Here is a 22,046-nt window from a genome sequence, read left to right on the forward strand (position 1 = left end):
CCAACTCCTACATATGAGCCATCCCGAGAAATTCCCAAATAGGCTCTGTTAAAAACAAAAACAAGGAAACTGTCTCCGCTGTTAGGAATGAAACGGGATCAGAGGGAGAACAAAATTGCAACTACAAGCAAAAAGAATGTGTGGTGCAGAACGTGACTGCCTCAAGAGCCAAGACTTTCCTGAACAAAGCCAAGGAATGAGTTTAAGATGTTAAGTCAGAACCTTGACTGTCCTGTTTGCTGGCAAGGAAAATCCCTTAAATGAAGGCAATAGAATATACTTGCTCAATTTTACTTTCCAATTTATGCCTAATTTATTTCCTCTCCCAAGCTAGCATTCTTTCCAAAAATGCAGACGACACAGATTTACAATTCACAACTTTTTTTAAAATCTGTTATCTAAAAGTTGCATTAGATCACTTGAGTTTGCTATTGTAGTGAGATCTAAACCTCATCTAACAGGGATGATATATTATGCTACAAATGTTTTAACATAATTGAGGAGGAGGAGGAAGATTCCATGATTATTTCCTCTCCAGAGGTTAATGTCAGATCAGAAAACATTTAAAAAGGAAATATATTTATCCCTTAACAACTCTGGCTCTAAAAACATGAAATACCTTTTTCCATACATTTGTTTCATTTTTTTTTCATCCCAGGCATAATATATCATTATAGCCTCTTATAGTAGCGCAAGGCAGCATACAGTATTCCAGAGACTAGATACAGTATCACATAAATGAAAAAGATTTCTTCCTCATTTCCACCACAACATATATTTGGCAGTAATATGGCACACTTACATTTGGACAATTTTCCATTCTACCTCTAAACAAAGATGCATCCTAAATATATAAGTCTCTCTAGCAGTTCCTTCTCAGTCTTGGAACTAAAAGAAAATCTGGCTATCATCTCAAATAATTTGGGGATTTAGACAAATAGTGATAGGAACTCGGCTTTATACTGGAGGCCAACAATTTTTTTATAGCAAGGAACCACACTTTTTTTTCTTAATCCACTTAGTTTAGACCAGGGGTAGACCAGGGAAATATAGCCCCTTTATTCTTCTAGTATTATGTGATTCAGAAAATGCGTCATTTTAGCTGGTCCAGCTAGTCCATGGCTCTTTTATGACTCATGGACTTCAATTCCCAGAATGCCTGAGCCAGCCGTGCTGAGGGGAAAGGGAGAGGTTTCCAAGCTGAGCCATGCTGGCTCAGGAATTCTGGGAGTTGAAGTCCACGAGTCATAAAAGAGCCAAGGTTGCCTACCCCTGGTTTAGACTCTTCTTTTTAAACTATGTAAGCGAAAGAAAATGTGGCACTGAAAATTAGGAATTTGCAACTGATCAAATTTGGATGCCCACCAGTTTGAATACTAGCTTCTGTGACAGATGGACATGCTGGAAGAAGCATTTATAAAGTGGATAAATGACTTGGCCTATGTTGGTTTTATAGCAGCACATTATAAACCTGTCCAAATTCCACAGCCATTTTCAGGCTTAAATTTATTATCTGGTTTGAGCACTAATATTCTACTTCTTCAGCACAATGGAGGGCAGTTCACTACAGACACAGCCTAAACCAGTGGTGGTGAACCTATGAACGCGTGCCAGAGGCGGCACTCAGGGCCCTCTCTGTGGGCATGTGCGCCATTGCCCCAGTTCTGCCTCCGGCCACGGCCCCCTCCTCAGCAGCATCTCCCCCAGAGAGTCGCCCCCGAGCATGGCCCGCGTGGAGCAGAGCAGCCAAGGACATGGCAGCCAGGCAGTGGGAACAAGATTCCACCCTTGTGCCCCGTCACATGCAGTTGATGCTATGGGGCACGGGTGGAGGGTGTGGCCGCCATGGCGCTGCTGGACTGCCTGGGCTATCGCAGGCCATGGAGGCAGTGAGTGGCCCTGTGGGCGGGCAGATGGGAGGGCAGGAGCGGGGGCAGGGCAGATGGGGGGGCATGGGCAGGGCTGGTTTTGGGGCACTTGGTCTCTAAAAGGTTCGCCATCACTGGCCTAAGGCCTTATAGTAAAATGAAAAGGAAATTTATTATCAGACCTTATTATCAACAGTCATAAGTGCTGCTGGGTCAGGTGAGGTGCCCAAGGCTTCACAGGCAGTTGCAATTTTGTGCTGTCCTGCAGCACTCTCCCAATTCAGGTGCAGCCTGTGCCAGGCCTCCCAGAGCCTTCACCATCCTTCTGTGGCACCTCCCCACTCCTTATTTGTGGCTCCCTCTGCTTAACAACCTATGATCCTCAATTAATGATGGCAACCAGGAATGCCAGGCTTGTGACTGCTAAGTGCTGCAGTCATATGATGTCTCACTTACTGACCAAAATTCCAGTTTCAATTGTGGTTGTAAGTTGAGGACTACCTGTAGCTAGCAAAAGGATTCAGACTGTCCTATCTACAGTAATAAGTTAGCAAAACAATTCTCAGTGTTTTGGGGAGATAATTTTGACATAGATATGCCCAAAGTTATAATAATATAGAAATAAAGATAATAATAAAACAGGGAAGATTAAGGGAAGCACTGGAAATAACATAGCAGCAAATAACAGCCATAGCCAAGAAGATCACCAGACAGGAGGCTTAACTAGCAAATTATTATAGGGTAGAATGTTCAGTTTTAAGTCATTCAGAAATTTTTCTAGCAATCCATCAATGGGGAGACTGCAGTAAATCAATCAATACCTAAAAAAGAAGAAACGGTGCCATTCTAGGTGCAGATATGGGTCAACCTAAAGAAATACAGCAAGAATGCAGCTTGGCTAAAGGAGACATATACTGTAAGTAAAAAAGAAACTGAAATGAAAGAATTTGTAATCACAGCAGAAATGGTAGACAAAAGGGCAAGGAATATCAAGAATTGGTCAGCATTAGGTGAAAATGAACTGTTGGTTTTGGGCTGAAACATCTGACTGGTCTACATCCACTCATTGTGAAGTATTTAATAACATACTGGAAGGAGGTAAAACTGAAGAGTGGTTTAACATCTGGCAAACTCTATCTGATAATGAAAAAAATCTAGCAAAGGGCACTCAGGCAACTATAGTCCAAATTACCTGTTCACCAACAAGTTTCAAATGCTAACTGGTGTGGTAACTGATGCAGTTCAGCAGCATTTAGTTGAAAACAAGTTCTTTAATATCTAAGCAGAAATGAAACAGCCCCAAAAGCCAAGGAACAAACAACCAGCTCCTAACTGACAAGATGATTTTGAAAAACTGCAAGAGAAGGAAGACCAACTTGAATGCAACATGGATTGACTATAAGAAGGCATTCAACTCCCTGGCACATGACTGGATAATCGAGTGCCTAGAAGGAGTCAGTTGAAACATCAGAAGCTTTATGCAAAGACTGATACTACAATGGAAGACTTAGGTGCTGGTCAATGATGATAAATTGAGAGAGCTTAATATCAAGAGAGGAATCTTTCAAGGAGATTCACTATCACCACTACTGCTTGTCACTGCAGTGGTTCCTCTATCCATAATACTGAATAACTCAGACCATGGCTCTCAAATATGAAAAACATCTGCAAGGTTATCTCACTTCCTTTAATGGATGATCTGTAGCTATATGGAAAAACACCATCTGAAATAGCATCACTGCTCAACGCTATCCATGTATAACAGTCAAGATGTTGCAATGGAGTTTGGATTGAACAAATGTGCCATGTGCACCAATGAACAGGGGAAAATAGTGAAAACTGAAGGAATCAAGATGCCCTATAGAAATAAAATAAAAAATATAATGAAGACAATCACTACAAATACCTGGGCATCCTTCAAGCTGACAACATCAAGCACACAGAAGTCAAGGAAAAAGTCAAAGTGAATAGATCAAGAGAGTGAAGAAAATCTTAAAAGCCCCAATTCAGTGTACTTTACCATCAAGGCAATTAACACCTGGGCAATTCCAGTCATTAGATACACAGCTGTGATATGTACTGGACTCAAGCAGGGCTAAAATCCCTTGATAGGAAGACCAGAAAAATGACAATAAATCATGCCCTTCATTTTCACAGCGATGTTGACAGACTCTACTTACCAAGGAAAATAGGTGGGCATGGAATGTTGCAAGCACATCAGACAAAAAAAGGGCATTGGTAGAATATCTTAAGGACGATGAAGAAGATGCACTGAAGCTAGTATATCAGGAAGGCTTACTGAATACTAGAGAGGCCAAACTTGCCTACAAGAAAGACCAAATGAAGAATCGAAGAGACATGGGAAGACAAAGAATTACATGTTCAGTACATTAAAAAAAATAGCAGCAGATAATAACAGGACCTGGCAATGGCTAAGAGATGGGAAGTTGAAGAAAGAGACAGACAGGCTAATTCTGGCTGCACAAGGTCAAGGCTTAAGAACAAATGGATACAAAGCCAGAATTAAGAAGACAATAACAGAGAGAAAATGCCATCTTTGGAAAAAGTTGAAGAAATAATGGACTTCCTGGTTAGCTGCTGCAAGAAGATCGCACAGACTGATTACAAACAACAGCATGACAAAGTAGCAACAATGGTGTATGGAAGATCTGCAAGAAATACCATTTGCCTGCAAGTAAGAATTGGTGGGATCATAAAATAAAGAAAGTCATAGAAAATGAAGAAGCTAAAGTGCTCTGGGACTTTAGAATTCAAATAGCCATATTATACCCCAGACTTAACCGTTATCAATAAGAAAGACAAAAAGTGTGGATAGTGGACGTGGCAATACTTGGAGAAGAGCAGAATAGAAGGAAAAGAAATGGAGGGGGGAAATCACAGAATACAAGAGCCTGCAAACAGAAGTAGAACAACTGTGGCTAAAGAAAACACAATGCGTTGTTACCAATAGTACTATCAGTCAATTGCAAAAGATAGCTTTACTCGGAACAGCTTACATCCTGCAACAATACCATCAATACCATCTAACGCCAACACAAACATGGGAAGAATTCAATAGGTGGATAAAAATGCCAAATCCAGTTTGAATATCTGCCTGACTGTGCAATGAACCATAAAAAAAGGAAAAAGAGAAGAAGAAACCATGAAGAAAAAGAGAAAAATGAATGGAATCATTCCTGATCAAGTGGATTTCTAAGTTTCCAACTTAGAATTCTTGCTCAAGAAGTAGAATCTATAAACATAAGAACTTTATTAAACAAAAACTTCACTAAATTAGACAGCAGTTTAAACATTAGACAGTCCTCTGCCACATTCAAGTTGCAGATCTTGCAACAAAAATATAATGGTTTTGTTTTGATTACACTTCCAGCACTCTCTTGAACTTTACTGTCAATAGGATCTATTGACCTAGTATATAGTTCCAAGAGGTTATCTTATTTGCCTGAAAAAAATGAGCGGTTTTCCCCAGTTTTTGCCTGGGAGGAGATTGTCAGGTTCAGCCTAAGAATGATGTAAAAAAATCCAGTCAAAGTTCAGTTCCTTATTTACTCAAACCACCTAGACAGAATGTTGCCAGAGTAAACTTATACTACTGTAACCTAAAGTATATGTCCTGGGAGATTCTAAAGAGTGGCTATCCTAAATCCCTTCTTCTTCCCATGATCCAGATCCGGATTGTGTTGGCTCTTGTCTCGTCCCCTTCTTAGAAGGTACTCCCTCCTCCCTGGGAACCTGTAGTTCATGGGTGTCAAACATAATATCGCAACTTTTTTTGCATTGCCAGAGCTGGGGTAGGTGTGGCCTCCACATGATGCAACCAGCCTGCAGGCTGGCAGTTTGACACCCCTGCTGTAGTCTATCACAGAGATATTTTTTTTGCTGAACAAATCATTGAGCAAATAACAGACAAAAGGATTAAAGTGCCAACAACTGCAAGCAGGGTTGCTTAAAAGAGTTGCATTGTAGTGCCTTTAATGTCTATCCTGAAATGATCCCTTCCTTGGAAGTGACCTCTTACTTGTTAAATGTAATCCTTCTTGAAAGAACAGAATAGGGCAGTAGTTCTCAACCTTCCTAATGCCCCGACCCTTTAATACAGTTCCTCATATTGTGGTGACCCCCAACCATAAAATTATTTTCGTTGCTACTTCATAACTGTAATTTTGCTACTGTTATGAGTCATAATGTAAATATCTGATATGCAGGATGTATTTTCATTGTTACAAATTATACTGTTATAATTTCAGTATAATAGTTATACTGAAGGTCTGTGTTTACAGTAGCTGAAGCAGATTGGATTAAAACAGAATGGCTGCATTTATGCAACTTATGAAGCTTGATTACTTTAAACTTGACGTCAGTGTTGCTTTTTGTGTGTGCAGTCTTAGTGAATTATGGAAATATAGCCCCTTTATTCTTCTAGTATTATGTAATTCAGAAAATGTGTCATTTTAGCTGGTCCAGCTAGTCCAGGGGTAGGCAACCATGGCTCTTTTATGACTCGTGGACTTCAACTCCCAGAATGCCTAAGCCAGCCATGCTGAGGGGAAAGGGAGAGGTTTCCAAGCTGAGCCATGCTGGCTCAGGATTTCTGGGAGTTGAAGTCCACGAGTCATAAAAGAGCCAAGGTTGCCTACCCCTGAGCTAGTCAGTGGTTCCTCTTCTTTTCTCCCCCCAGCTCCCCATCCCAGCTCAGTCAGTAGCTCAGTTCTGGAGCTGTGCCTGCCAGAATCTTAGGAGAGATTTTTGGAAGGAGGTCTTGTTCACTGAGGCAGAGGCAGCAGAAGGGAAATCCATTCCTTCCTCCCATCCCACTGCTGGTTCCATTGAGCAATAATCAACTGCTTTTGGTGCAGCAAAATGGGCAGGATGAATGGGAGGCATTACTGCAGCAACTGCAAGAAAAGGCCCTTGGAGCTTCTTGATTCCACACTAGGAGCAGATTCATTTTGCCCCCTCCCCTTCCCGGCTTTCCAGAGGCACACTAGGAAACAGAGAAAAGGCAGGCAGGAGGGGAAAGGGAAACACATGCTGCAGACCAAAACATCCACCCAAAGCAGCGTTTACCTCCAAAGCCCCCCCACCTTTGATCTCTTCCCTTTTCACTGCCTGGACCAGTTTTCCTTCTCCCACCTGTAATGAAATGGCGCTCTTTTCCCCTGCATCCCACAAGTAGGAAGCCATCAAGGGGCGGGGAGGAGGGATTGAGCAGCAGGAATCAAAAAGTATGTGCTGTCTTACGGAGGGCTGCAGGGATCACAGAGGAGGAGAGGACAAGGGGGGGGGGGAATCAGCTGCCATGGGAAGAGAAGAAAAAGCTCTGAGTGAGCAAAGTTGTCTTTAGCTGTCAAGAAAAAGCAGAGGGCATCAACCGCACCGCAGGGCAAGAAGTAAAAGAAGAGAGGAGGGGCCCAGAGTTGGAGGGGATGCATACACAGGGTGGTAGGGGGATAGGAGGAAGCCAGGCTTTGATAACTGTCTGCTTGCCGGAAATCACGATCCCTCTCCCTCTGAGGAAGCGATGCTTCCCTGAGCCAGAATGAAACCAAACATCCTTCAGAGAACTCGGGGCCTGCCTGAATGAAGATCAATGGCTTCCACTTGGCTCTGCTAGGCCCGCACGGAATCCAGGGCTCTCTGACAGGGCAGGACTCGGCAGGGGTAGGTGGGGGAACAGTGGACAGGAGAAGAAGGGCTGTTCTGTGGAGCTGCCTCTCACCTATTCAGGTGAAGACTACTGGAGCTGTGGCTGCTTTGGCTGCCCACCAGGCAGGCGGTCTCGGAAGGGTCGCAAACTCCTCCCCCTGCAGGCAGTCCTCTGCTCCCTCCCCAGACTTGCCGTTCCCATCTAGCGCTGCTGATTCCCATTGAGCCCACCAGAACTAGCAATCGGGACAGTAGAGGAAGTTTCCGACTCCAGTTAGCACCACTCAGTGCCTTCCTGCACCCGGGAAGCGTTCGGACTAACCCAACCTTCCGTGGTTTGTGGGGCAAAGCCGAGCAATATCACGCCAACTCCTCCGCAGAATACGAGGAGAGACCAGATCAACTGCAAAAAGGCTTCCCTGGAAAAAGCGCTCCTGTTCAATTCAGCTGAAGGACATCCGGGACCGCACGGAGAGCCTTTAAAGCCATTCCCCGATCCTGAGGTGGATGCAGCTGTCGAGATGCAAAAGAACACTGCCACGTATCTTAGACTAAGTTCCTAAGACCATCGGAAATATGTGTTTTCCGATGGTCTTAGGTGACGCTTGTGAAAGGATCGTTCGACACCCCAAAGGGGTCGCGACCCACAGGTTAAGAACCGCTGGAATAGGGCTTCTCTCTCTCTTTTCTTCTCCATTCAATTATACCTTCCTTTAATCTCTTCTTATTCAGTTTTCTTCCCACTTTTCTATTTCCTTCTCCTCTCAGCGCAGGTACAATTTTCCCTCAGCACATCTTGATTTTTTCCCTTTGTTGTTGTTTCTCTGGAGGATGCATGTGTGTTTGTGTGTGCGTGTGTGCACCTGTGTATGTGCGCACAGGCATGACCACTTGTATGATAATGGGGAATTTGGGAGTCAACTTTAAACTGGTACAGAATGCAGCTGTAAATAGCATAGGCTATTCAGCACACATAACATTATTGCTTTGCTTTGGTTACCAGTGTCTTTTCAAGTGCAATTCGAGGTGATGGCTGTCAATTTTAAAGCCTTCCATGGTTTGGGAGCAGGCTACCTAAAGCAGGGCTTTTCAACCAGTGGTATGGGTACCACTTGTGGTACATTCGCACCTGGCAGGTGGTACGTGACCATCCTAGAAAAGTGGTAGTGGGGGAGGGGAATGAGCTGAACCGGTGGCTGCGCCGCACAAGCCTGAGTGAGAGATGGCTGGAGCTGCAGGGCTGTCAGGGCTTAGTGGAAGCACCAGGATCAGCGCCAGGCTCCAGCTGGAGTTCAGCGCTGATCCTGGTGCTTCTGCTGAGCCCTGAAGAAGCACCAATCAGCTGGAATGTTGTAGCATTTCCAAGGTCTTGTGATTTACATTCAGATGCTAGGCAACTGATTCATATTTATGACGGTTACAGTGTCCCAGGATCATGTAAAGCAGTGGTTCTCAACCTGTGGGTCGGGACCCTATTTGGGGTCGAACAACCATTTCACGGGGGTCGCCAAACAACGCAGTCCGCCATTTTTTCCCCCTTTCCTTAGCTGTGCTACTCCCTTTTATTCTATTGGCTTTTGAAAGCCAATAGAATAGACTCTCTTGAATAGAGTCTAATTCTATTGGCTTTCAAAAGCCAATAGGAATTGTCCAGGCTGTCTCTGCCCTGCTGAGCCCGCCAAAAGTCCCATTCTGCAAATGGTACTGCACCAGTTGAGTAGTCCTCGACTTACGACCGGTTGAGTAGTCCCCGACTTATGACCAGTTGGGGGTCGCGGCATTAAAAAGGTTGAGAATCATTGATGTAAAGTGACCAAAACCTGCTGCAACCACCCAGTAGACAGGGGGAATAAAAACCAAACAACCCCCCACCCCATCCCTGCTGCCAATCCTCAACAGAAATACTCACAACAATGAAAACCTCGGACAGGAGGAAGAGCGCCACTGAGCGGGCAAGCAGGTGTCTTGCTTGGCTGTGGCTTGGGGGGCACTTTTGTCAGTGCCGTTGTAACTTCAAACAGTCACTAAGCGAACTGTTATAAGTCGAGGACTATCTGTACTTTATCACTTTTTCCTTTTTTGGGGGGTCAAGTTTTTGACACCTTGCTAGGCGACTGGTGGTATTCGGATGTTGCCATATCCTAAAAGTGGTACAATGGGTGAAAAGATTGAAAAGCCTTGACCTAAAGGATTGTCTTTTTCCAACAGTTTGTATTTGGTCCAATCTGGTCTGGTAGGATGAGCATACTCTAGGTGGGTAGCCACATGTGTGTGTACCTTTTCTGCTGTAGCACCTACTCTCCTCCAATTGGGATGGCCCTGACCCTGTTGGCATTGCAGAAGGCCTTAAAGTCCTGGCTATGTATCCAGGCCTGGGGTCCTGAGTCTGTGAAGGGACCAGTTCCTGGTTATGCTGACACAAACAGATTACAATATCTCTTTGTATTTATTTTTTTCCTGTATTATGTTTTAATTGTTTATATTATTGTTCACTGTCCAGAGTTTGAGATGGGCTCAACATATTGAATAAATAAATAAAAATACAGTATACTCTTATGCAAAAATATATTATACAGAATATATTTTTATTGCAAAGATGCTTAGAAAAATAGCATTTTCACAGCATCACATACCTAATGCTGAAGTGATATAAAGTCTATCCTTATTTATATCATGCTTGCACAAAAATTATCAATTGATACTGGAAGATGCTATCTAACAGAAATTGTTAATCATTTTTTGCTCATGGCCCCCTCATTCACTTCTGAAGACTCTCTCCATCTACACTACACACCAATCAAACAAGGGTTCCCCAAAGTAGTTAATATTGACCCCCAAGAATCAATTCAACTATCCATAATTGTTTTTGTTATAGTTGGTTGAACTAGTCAGCCAGATATTTATATTGGCCTTAGTGTTTTAATTCATCTATCAAGTCTTTCCCAAAGGCCTGGGATGGGCAGAAGTTGTTTAATGGTGCTAAAGGTATCACTGCAGGATGTAAGCTCCTCAAAGTAAACCTGCCTTTTGCAAATGACTGATGGTAATTTTGTCAATGCCACTGGTGTAGAAATGGTGCTCCAGTTGCTTTGGGATTGTTATTGTAACTTGTATTAGTTAAAATGCTATTTTTAAATTATTTTCATATAATAAATGTTTGGGAGTTGATGAACAACAAGAAACTTCATAAAGGGGTCAATGAGTTCATGAGGCTGTATCCTATATACACTGTGGTTCTTTAGAAACATGGTATGGCCTTCTGGGGGCCACGTGGCCCAGGCTGAGAACCACTGCTATATGTCAGACTAGGGAATCACTTCTGATAGGTAGGTGCAGTTGAAAGAGTATGACTGTCTTCTTAGGTACAATCTATCACTAAACACTATTCTACATTGCTGCTTTAGGTGCACATTAAAGAAAAAGAGAGAAACAGCCAGGCCTGCAAGATTCTTTCCTATTGTCAATATCTTCCACATTTTTTGCTTGCAAGTCATTACCCAGTTTTGCTTGTACCCGAAGTTCTCTTTACTAAAGCTGATTAGCAAAGATATGGTTATCAGTCCAGCTCCCCAGCACGGCCTCTTGCATCCCCCACAGTTGTTATGCAAATAACACATGTAAATGTTAAACTTACTATTTCTTATTTCTCTGCTCATTTTCTCCTGTCCAGAGAAAAAGGAAGGGCATCCGTGACAAGTGCTTTTGTGCTCAAAGCATATCACAAGGAGATTATCATCCTTAGTATTTTTATCTTTAGATTGCAACAGGCAAGGAGCACTCTATTGTCTGCCCAAAACTGCCTAATGAAGATAAAGCAGAGTTGAGTTTTGAGTGCAAGGGTCGTTTATACTGATTTGTTCACCCAGTTGCCAAATTGTCACAGAACAATGGCTGACTAGCATAAAAGTAGATACAATAAGAATTGAGCCATGATTCCATTCTATGGTTCCAAGCTAAATTTAGCCTCATGAACTGAGATACACCTACCTATTCTGAAAGACAGATGGGAATGAAGAGTCCCAGAATTGTTGGGAGTCAGGTCACATACATTTAATAAATAATAATTCCCATAAATTGGCCTGAAGGTTCCAAACTACAATCCTATAGTCATTCAGAAGTATTACTGAACAGAAACACTTATAGCAGCCAGTCTGTTAAAAGGTATACTGATCCATCAAGGGAAATTAAAAAAAAAACAAAATCCTACCTCTCCTTTTGAATTAGAATAAAAGAAAAACAATTTAAAAACACCGGGATACAAAGGAACATTGCAATCCTAAAGCCAAGGGTTAATGAAATAGATTGGCACTAAAATGGACATTTACTGCTGAAGTTTATAAAGGCACCCACAAAGGATGCCTAAGGAAAAAGAGTGGGAATATTTATTCCACAGATGTAAAAATAGTAACAATAATAACAAAGACATTTGGTCATAATTGAAAAAGTAATGAAAATGACAGCTGGTGGTAAATGTTCATACAGAACCCTAAAAGAGAAATTATGACAGAATTACACAAACGTATCCATTAACAGAGTCAGTAATAACTGTGAAGATTAGCTTTAAAGCACTAACATGCCTGCAGCTGAGAAGCAAAACAGATTTAAATTGCGGTTCTTGCTCTCTTTTAAGCAAAACAGAGATGAAACAATTGTTCAACTGTGATATTCAATAATGCACAGACGGTTCAGAGTACAGAATCCATGTAGTCATAAGAAGAGACTGCGCATGACTTTTGTAATTTACCCCAGCTACAAAATGTCAGGGTTTCACAGGTTGTATGTTTTAGCACATGCAGGTAGTACTTGACTTATAATAGTTCACTTAGTGACTGTTTGAAGTTACATCACTCAAAAAAGTGACTTATGACTGCCTTTCACACTTACAACCTGTTGCAGCACCCCCACGGTGATATGATCAAAACCTGGATGCTTGGCAACTGACTCATTTATGACGGTTGTAGCGTTCTGGGATGATGTGATCACCTTTTGCAACCTTCTGACAAGCAAAATCAAAATGGAAGCCTGATTCACTTAACAACTGTGTTACTAACCTAACAGCTGCATTGATTCACTTAACAACTGTGGCAGGAAAGGTCACAAAATGGTGCAAAATTCATTTAACTGTCTCACTTAGCAACATAAATTTGGGGCTCAACTGTGGTCGCAAGTCAAGGACTACCTGTACATAGAGGCACCTTTCTAACCCAGTGGTTCTCAACCTGTGGATCGGGACCCCATTTGGGGTCAAACGACCATTTCACGGGGGTCGCCAAACAACGCAGTCCGCCTTTTTTCCCCCTTTTCCTTAGCTGTGCTACTTCCTTTTATTCTATTGGCTTTTGAAAGCCAATAGAATAGACTCTCTTGAATAGAGTCTAATTCTATTGGCTTTCAAAAGCCAATAGGAATTGTCCAGGCTGTCTCTGCCCTGCTGAGACTGCCAAAAGTCCCATTCTGTAAACGGTGCTGCACCAGTTGAGTAATCCTCAACTTACGACTGGTTGAGTAGTCCTCGATTTACGACCAGTTGGGGGTCGCAGTATTAAAAAGGTTGAGAACCACTGTTCTAACCAGACACCCTCCAGATATCTGAACTACTGTACACAGCAGACAATGTACTGGTGTTAGAAACAAGCAGGAAAGGCTTTAAAACTGTATTTACTTAGCAGGAATGAACTGGTACAGCAAGTACAGTCAGTACAACAAGACAAATCTAAACACACCGTTTAATGATTTAATATAAGCTTACTGGAGTGAGGAAAGTAACTGGCAGAGAGAGAGCAGTATAGGACAGAGACAAATATATAGCAGTATAGGACAAATGCAGCTTATAGGTGGAGGGGACTTGTAGAACAAAGTTCTTTGCAGGCGGAGGAACAATTAGAAAGAAAGGCCACCCTTTTTAGTTCTTCCTCAGTTTCAGGGATTTTTATCTGCATCTGGAAATAGCTAGGAATTTAATCCTCCCTCCATATTCCTCTAATGTAAAGCCCAAACTATGCCTAGAAAAAAATAAAGAGAGAGAGATCAATTTAATCAATAGTTCTGTCTTCATCTTTTCTTTGGTAAAAAAAATAATAAATTACTTGGAAGAAAACGCTATTAGGTTTGCTCCACAGGAAGTACAGTGAAAAGTACACCTAGGGAACTTCTTAATTCTCTGTTCCTGCACTGGCTATAGCTCTTATAATCCAGGGAGCCTGGTGAGTCATGTTTGGGAATTACGGACGTTGTAATACAGTGCACTGGGAGGCACCTGGCTGGGAAAGGCTGCGTTTCACAAACAGGCAAAAGATAACGTGATTTAAAAAAAAAAAAAAAAAAAGCAAGCAAGCAAACCCCGAGAAAACGAGTGCCTAGGACAAAATCCTGTTCCGGGAAACGGCTGCAATTCAGCTCACTGAGAATGGGAGCAGCGGCTGGTTTCGTTAACCAGGTCTTAATTTCGGACTTACCGCCAGCTGCGGGCAACCTGCGAAGCCAGGACCAGCCGAGAGGGCATCTTTGGAACTGGCGCGACCTGGCGTCCCCCCCCCCCGGGCGCACACTTGCTCGGGAGCGGAGCCGGGAGTAGCGAAGGGGATCAGGCAGATCCCCCCGCGGGCAGCTTGTTGTCTTTCGACCACGGGCGGCTGCTCCACTTACCTTTCACGTCGTTGGCCAGCCCTTTCCAAACCGGGGCGAAGGCTTTGCAGTGGCCGCACCAGGAGGCGTAAAACTCGACCACCCAGGCGCCAGTGGAGTTGAAGATGCGACGTTCCAGCGTCCTGGTCTCCAGCTGCACCAGCAGGTCACCGGGCGAGTAGAGGCCGAGGCTCTGCGCGCCGGGGACCTGCACCAACAGCAAGCAGGCGACCGCCCGGATGAGGCAAGCGGCGGGCGGCATCTGATGCCGCGGTCCGGCACCGGAGAGCCGCCTAGGCATCGCGCTTAAGCCGCCACTGGGAAGCTACGACGAGAAATATGCCCGATGCTCCGCGCCGGGCTCGAAAGTCACTCGGCCTTGCGCGGGTGGAGCTGGAGGCGGAGCGGGAGCGCTTCCCTACCCCAAACCGAAAGGGGAGGTTCCGCCCCCAGCGCCCCGCACGTGGGGTTCTGGGTTGCTATCAGGCGCCTCCTCCGTGCGGAAGGAACGGGGGGGGGGCGTGGGAAGAAGGTCCTCATCCGCGGGAGTTGAGTTCCAGTAAAGCAGCCGCCAGACCAGGATTTCCAGCGGAGATTGGAAAGAATGCGGAAGCGGCTGAAGAAGTGAGGCGCCCGGAGACTGTTCTAGATTGTGGTCAAAATGCCATCCCACGATGCCATCGGTTCGGTTTTGCAACAGGCCAGCATTCCAAGGCTGACCCGCTTTTTCGAGCGGGACCAACGTAATTAAAGCTATTCTCGATTCCTGGATTGCAAAGAGCCATAATTAAAGACGTTTTTCCCTGGTAGCGATATTATGCAAATAGTTTAAACTGTACGGGAGCGTCAGTGCACCATCCTTGCATCTGCAAGGGGGAACATGATAGCAGTGTTCCAATATCTCGGGCTGCCACAGGGAAGAGGGAGTCAAGCTATTTTCCAAAGCGCCTGAAGGCAAGACAAGAAGCAACGGCTGGAAACTAATCAAGGAGAGAAGCAACCTAGAACTAAGGAGAAACTTCCTGACAGTTAGAACAATTAACCAGTGGAACAACCTGCCTCCAAAAGCGGTGAATGCTCCAACACTGGAAGTTTTTAAAAAGAGACTGGACAGCCATTTGTCCGAAATGGTATAAGGTTTCCTGCTTGAACAGGGGGTTGGACTAGATGACCTCCAAGGTCCCTTCCAACTTTACTATCATCATCATCATCATCATCATCATTATTATTATTATTATTATTATTATTATTATTATTATTACCTCTGAAGTCTTTCTATTCTGAGAAAAGAGAAAGCTTTATTAGCCTGATAAGAAAGTGAGTGAGTGGAGAGTGAAGTATAAGAAAGCATGCATACTCTGAAAACATAATTAAATTATAATTTGCTGCCTTCAGATGTGATGGCCACCATGGTTTCGAAAGGGAATTGCAAGTATTAATGGAGGATTGGGTTCCCCATGGTTATTAATCTTGTACTACTGCCTGAATCTTAGGTAAGATACTTTAATGCCAGTTACAGAGGTGCAAGTGATTTGGTAGGTAGATGAGTTGACCAGATCCTGCAGGGAATGTTAGAAGCAGTTTGCAGTGATGGCCTTACAAAAGGAACAGGAAGAACTGAGTTTTATGTAGGGGAGCTGTTTACACACAGAAAGCCCTAGACTCAAACTCTAGAAACTTCATTTAAAAAAATCTAGAGGGGCTAGGAAGAACTGCTTTATAGGAGGCCTCAATGGAAACAAATCTATGTTAACTGGGTTAATGACCCAATTCAGAACAAGCAAAGTAACTTCCTTCATATGCTCAAGTCTTAGGGTGATTAGTATTCGAGGTAAGGTATTCAAAGCTTTAAAAAAAACCAATGCAGCTTGAATAATATTTTATTCAGAATAGAATAACAGAGTTGGAAGGGATCTTGGAGGTCTTCTATTCCAACCCCCTGCTCAAGCAGTAAAGCCTATACCATTTCAGACTAATGGTTGTCCAATATCGTCTTAAAAACCTCCAGTGTTGGAGCATCTACAATTTTTAGAGGCAAGTCATTCCACCTATTAATTGTTCTGACATAAAATTCAATTATTTTCTTTTTTCATACTGAGGAATTACAGCAGTGGTTCTCAGTAGACTTAGTAGACAGCTAGTTTGGCATAGTGACTAAGACACCAGGCTAGAATCCAGGAGACCATGAGTTCTAGTCCTGCTGAACTCATGAAGCCGGAGGGATGACTTTGGGCCAGTCACTCTCTCAGCCCTAGGAAGAAGGCAATGGCAAACCACTCCTGAAATCTTTCCAAGCAAACTATAAGGATTACAGTAGTAGATTACCTTGAGTACAGGCTTTGTTAACAGTTGCTAAGAGTTCATTTTCCTTCCAATTCTGTGTTTACAGAATAAGTCTAATACAAACTAAGATCAGAAAAGAAAAATGAAAAAAGAAAAACTAAAAGTGAAAAAAGAAAAAAGTAGCCCAAACATAAAAAAATACAAACAAGTAACTTCTGATCTTTACAGCAGTTATATGTACAATTATAAATTGACCACTCTCTCTAAAGTTATATCATGAGTCGCTTCTTTCTATATATTCTATTCTATTCTAATGATCAAAACCATAAATTTTTGCATGATTTATTGATCCTGGCCCTGATTCAACAGAAGCCTGCTAGTGCGAAACATTGAGTAACTCCTCAGAAAATAATGCAGAGCCACATAGAATTCATAGGGGAAGAAGCTATCCAGTTACTACTATCCCGGGAGTGTTAGTTGCATTATCAATTCTATGTGACAATACAGCTCTGATCATCACAGCAGCTGAAGAATGTTGTATTTAGATCTCCAAGTATATATTTTAACTGATTTTTTTTTTTTAAAAAAATGCAAATTATGAATATAAAGCATTTAATTTTGTGACTGGTTGGAAGCACCACCCTTTATTCCTCTGGTTGAAATTCCATGTCTGCATTGCTTCATCACGGACAACTAAGCTTGGACTTGTGAAATTAGAAACCAGAAGTAAATAGTAAGGAGGAAAACTAGTAACTTTAATTGAATGTAACTGAATGAAATTGAAATATTTTTCTTAGGAAATTATTAGATTTCTTTCCCAATCATTCCCATAGGAATAATACAAAGAATAAAGAGAATTTGTAACATCTCTTTTAAATTAAATGTGCACAATTTATGGAGGAATGTTAGTAACTGTACAATGAAGAAGACTAGTAATTTAAAGAGGCACTTGGGGGAAAAATACTTATTTCAAGAATAAATTGAGTATTTTTAGTTTTTCAGTCAGCAATGAAATCTCAACAAAATGATTTTTATTTTGTCAAATAATGACTTTGCTGTAATTTGAGTACTGTAATTTTCCTCCCTTTATTGCTAAATATAAAAAGCCATATACAACAGGAAACAGATTAACAAACTCAACAATATTTGATGCCTGCAAAGTTGTTTTTAGTAAGGAAATACTAAATAAGATTGCCAAAACCCTGTTCTCAAATGATAGAGTTATGCTCTTCCTTGAAAAATCATCTTGTGATATTATAACTGGAAAAAAAATCAAAATTATACTTCAAATAGATACATGTGATAGTGAGTGCAATTTTAATAGGAATAGTTCAATATCTCAATGAGAAGAAAATGATTGAGCATATGTACACATACAAAGCAAACAACAAATGCTGAGCTATTTCGTAATGTGATTAATGTTTTTCAACAAATCACCTGCTCTGGAAAAGTGTTTTTGGTCTTTATAGTGAAGTTGCTGTGCAATGACAGGTACACACTATGGGTTTACAGTAAATGCTGATTTGCAAGTTACATACAATATGACTCATAAAAAACAGATACTTCTGGAAATGCCTGACGTATTTTCTAATCACATCAACATCGTATCTGGAACTTTTTACTGTAGGACTCATTAAAACCAAATGCACACTCCAAAGATTCAATCATTCCTTCCAATATCATCAACCAGCTTTTGGAGGAATATATATTCCTCCAAATATATTGTCCTTATATTTCCTCCAATTCTCCTACTCCGTCCAGCTGCTGGATGTATTGGCTGGGAATTCTGGCAGGTACATCCTGAACATTTGTGCAGGGTATCCAATTGAGGAAGAAGGAGGAAAGCAAAAACTGCATCACTGACAATGCACATTTGGAGTACAATAAAATTGTAAAAAAATTATAATGTGCAAACCATCCCCTTCCAAAGGACTTTCCCCAAGCAGCCCAATAGTAACTCAGTGGTAAAGAGCAAAGACTTATAGTGCTGTTATGAAAAAAGGTAAAGACATTGGAAGTGAGTGGAGAGGAACTTGATGAACTCTGCAATATTTTCTAGTGAAATGATGGGTGGGACTCTCAGCAAGCCAAGCTTTTCTGGGCTTGGAAACTAAGCAGGTTTGGACCACGCCTGTCCATAAAGGCACCAAGAACTAAGCTGGACTTGATGAAGACATTACTTTTGTGTGCAAGAAGCAAAACTATTGAAGAAAGCCCGAAATTATTGACTAAGAATAATTGTTAAAGGATGGAACTGCAGTAAGGAGATGGGATGGAATGGAATATGCTAAAAGAGGAGAAAGCTTCAATAAAGCAATATTTTGTTAGAATTTCCAGTTATGCCAACTATTTGAGAGTTGTTTCTAATTTTCCTTGCATTAATTTGAAGAGCTTATTCAATGCATAATATTTGAATCAGTTGTCTTCGGCCTGTTGTGAATTACCTAAGATTGCTCATATTCTTCTTTATACTATTCTGCCTTTTCAACTAGTCCCTCAGCCAAGCACTGACAAAACATTTATGAAATACTAAAAAAAGCTGGGATGGATTGGGCCAAAAGCTTATCTAATCTTGCATTCCGTTCTGCTCAACTCAAGTGCCAGTGAAATGATGACAAGCAGGACACTTAATATCATATTTGCGGTTATGTTGCACATAGCAACTATTATTCAGAGAAGCTGTTGCTTCTGATACTAAACAGAAGAGGAACTGGGATCTTCTTGTAACATTTTTCTCAGCCCTGTCCTTTTTTTTCTCATTGCCTTTTTACCAGTTCCTAATTAATAGCAATGGTATCAGCCAGTGGTTGGATTAGCTGTGCATTACATGAAAAACATGTCCCACTATTCAGCTTCATTATACTGTATAAGTGTGGCTTCTAATTTTATGAAGAAAATAGAAAAAAACACCCACATTTATCTTACTCATCCCCCCCTCCATGTCTTAAAATTCAAAACATTTTGTTGGAAAAGCCATTATCTCTTCAGTCTATTAATTACAAAGGCAAAGAGTTTTATACCTCTGCCTGTCTCTCACTTGGTCTGTTGTTAGTAACAAGAAGTTATGGGTTTAAAAGACAAAGGAATTTCATCTCTCCTTCCCCTTTGTCTTTTTCTTCAAGTAGTAGTATAAGAGAAGGGAGGCTTTCTTGTTCAATGCATTTCTTCATAAATCTGTTTTTTTTTTTTGCTTCAAATATACTGAATGTCTGTTAGCATTCATTGACAGCTGGGTAAGATTGTACTTGGCATCCAGATAGATAGATAGATAGATAGATAGATAGATAGATAGATAGATAGATAGATAGATAGATAGATAGATAGATATAATTTTAGATATATATCCAGTATTTTCCTGTTATAAGAAGTAGCCTATTGATTCATTTGGTTGCCTTTTTCTAACCCTGAGTTTCTGCAGTCACTGGGAAGATTCCCATTATATTGCTAATGATGAAGAATCTTTATTCAGCAGTACCAAATGTTTGCTTGCAATGTACAGCAGATTGTTGGGCAGAACCCCAAAAGATCAATCACTGTGTCCTGTGAATTGTGTAACACGTTATATGCCTCAGAATCTTCTCAGTGTGCTGGAGATGATGTTTAAAGGGTTGAAAAGTGTTGTTTCATTGTTATTTCAACAACCACGTGTGGCTTTAGGAGTTCAAGGGTGTGCACCTTGTTCTGAATGGATTAGAAAATGGGAATTTTGTTGATGACTGGGCTCAGAGAGATAATCTTTGAGGTAGTGCTGGAAACTTCAAGACTTTTGGTCTTGGGGAACTTCAACATATATACTGTACTGAGGCTGCCTTAACAGGCACAGCTGAGGAACTGATAGCTTCAATGGCTTTCATGGAGTTTACTCAGTTCATTTTGGAACTTACCCAGGAAATAGTTTGTACCCTTGTTCTATTTTTACCTTAAAGATAAGGGGTCTATGTACAAGGTCCTTGCTATGGGTAAACCACCACTTACTGAGGTTTCAATTGTTCCAATAAGTGTCCCTCCATAGAGAGAGGGACCAGAATAAGTTAATGACCCACTCCTTTGGAAGCTGATTGATTTAGTTAACATATTCCAGACAGCTCTGGAACATAATTTATTGAACCATCCTGACAACCCTTTCAGGTCTCTGCATGAAATCTTATAAATGTTTGATATAGTGGTTACTCAGCAGTCTCTGTCCCATGTTGGAGCTTGGCATTCTGTGGTCTTCTACCTAGTGATCCAAATAATGAAGAAAATAAAAACCAACTCAGAAATAAGATCAGAGAAGGAAAGGAAGAACAGAGATTTCTTTGCTCATCAGGGATTTCCCTGGGTGGTGAAATAGGGAGAGGATCAAGGGAGCAAGAGTTTCAGTTGGCTAAACTGGACTAGTGAGGAAAGCAGTTGGCAGAATCAGTGGAAGGAGACACCCTTCTGATTTAAAGGGTTCTATGATCTAACTGAGAGCCAGTTTGATGTACTGATTAAGGCATCAGGCCAGAAATCATGAAACCGTGAGCTCTAGTCCCACCTTGGGCATCATTCTCTCAGTCCTAGGAAGGAGGCAACGGCAAACCACTTCTAAACAACTTTGCCAAAAAAACTGCAGGCAGTCTCTGAGAATTGGACAAGATTGAATGGAAGAAGAAAAATGATCCTTGAAAAGTAAGGAGTTTCTCTTCAGCTACAGTATATTAGCTGTTAGGGAGGCCTGGTATAAAGTAACATTCCAATTCCAGTCATTACATTCAACTAAATTGGCATTATAGAAGAATTCAAATTTGAAACTATCAAGGCAATCCTTTTATTGGAAAACCTGGGTGGAGTTTGGAATGCATTATCTTAAATCAGTGTGTAGAATTAGATGATGAGTGTTTGTCTGGGATGAGTTGCAACACAGTCATCACCTGAAAAGAGCAAAGGGGCACTATCTTTCATCTGAGAAGTCTGAGAACCAGCTCTACTAGAGGTTTGGATACATTGTACAATATAACAACTTTATAATGGTTGTTTATTAATGGCTCTTAAATATATGTAGATATTCATAAGAGACCTGGAGTAAAGAACTGAAATGTACCTGTGCTATCACATTTCAGTAGGTACAAATTATGATTAATTCAACAAAAACTTGTTTATTAGATACATATGCATCTTTTCCCAAATAATTTGATATATTAATTTAATTGGAAATATACTGTTCAAAGTACTGCAGTATTTAATATAGCTTTGTGTTATAAAGCACTGCTCTCCAAACTTGGTAACTTTAAGACTTGAGGACTTCAGCTCCCAGAATTCCTGCCTGAGGAATACTGAGGGTTGAAGTCAACAAGTCTTAAAGTTACCAACTTTGGAGATCTTTGTTATAGAGGATCCTTCTGTGTAAACATTATTTTGAACATATGGGTTTTGTAGATGTCCATGTTCTTTTGGGTGGTAACACACAGCATGCCATGCCAAAAAAATAAAATTACATTTAAACTCGTACAAAAAAAAAAAAAATCTAGGCAGAGAGTGGGAGTGGAGAAAGCAAGAATGAGGAGATTGCACGAAGAATCTGAAGCCAAAATGCTATATATTAGTTGGTGAGGAGAGAGAAGATGGAATGTATGGAGATGA

The 22,046-nt window shown here is 41.5% G+C and overlaps 1 protein-coding gene across 2 annotated transcripts in view; it reads right to left on the reverse strand.

Annotated features, from left to right (window-relative positions):
• QSOX1 (quiescin sulfhydryl oxidase 1) overlaps positions 1-14,964 on the reverse strand; it is a 74,919-nt gene extending 59,955 nt beyond the window's left edge. Inside the window, exon 1 of one of the 2 annotated variants that reach the window (XM_039337140.1) lies at positions 14,181-14,964. In XM_039337140.1, the coding sequence (XP_039193074.1) occupies positions 14,181-14,460 (280 nt within the window). In that variant the 5' untranslated portion in view covers positions 14,461-14,964. The remainder of the gene's footprint in view (positions 1-14,180) is intronic. The other variant, XM_039337141.1, reaches the window with a different exon arrangement.
• Positions 14,965-22,046: the final 7,082 nt, after the last annotated feature.

The sequence above is a fragment of the Crotalus tigris genome, unplaced genomic scaffold (assembly GCF_016545835.1).
Source record: "Crotalus tigris isolate CLP2741 ecotype Arizona unplaced genomic scaffold, ASM1654583v1 scf7180000017668.6805642782:7212621, whole genome shotgun sequence".
NCBI lineage: Eukaryota > Metazoa > Chordata > Lepidosauria > Squamata > Viperidae > Crotalus > Crotalus tigris.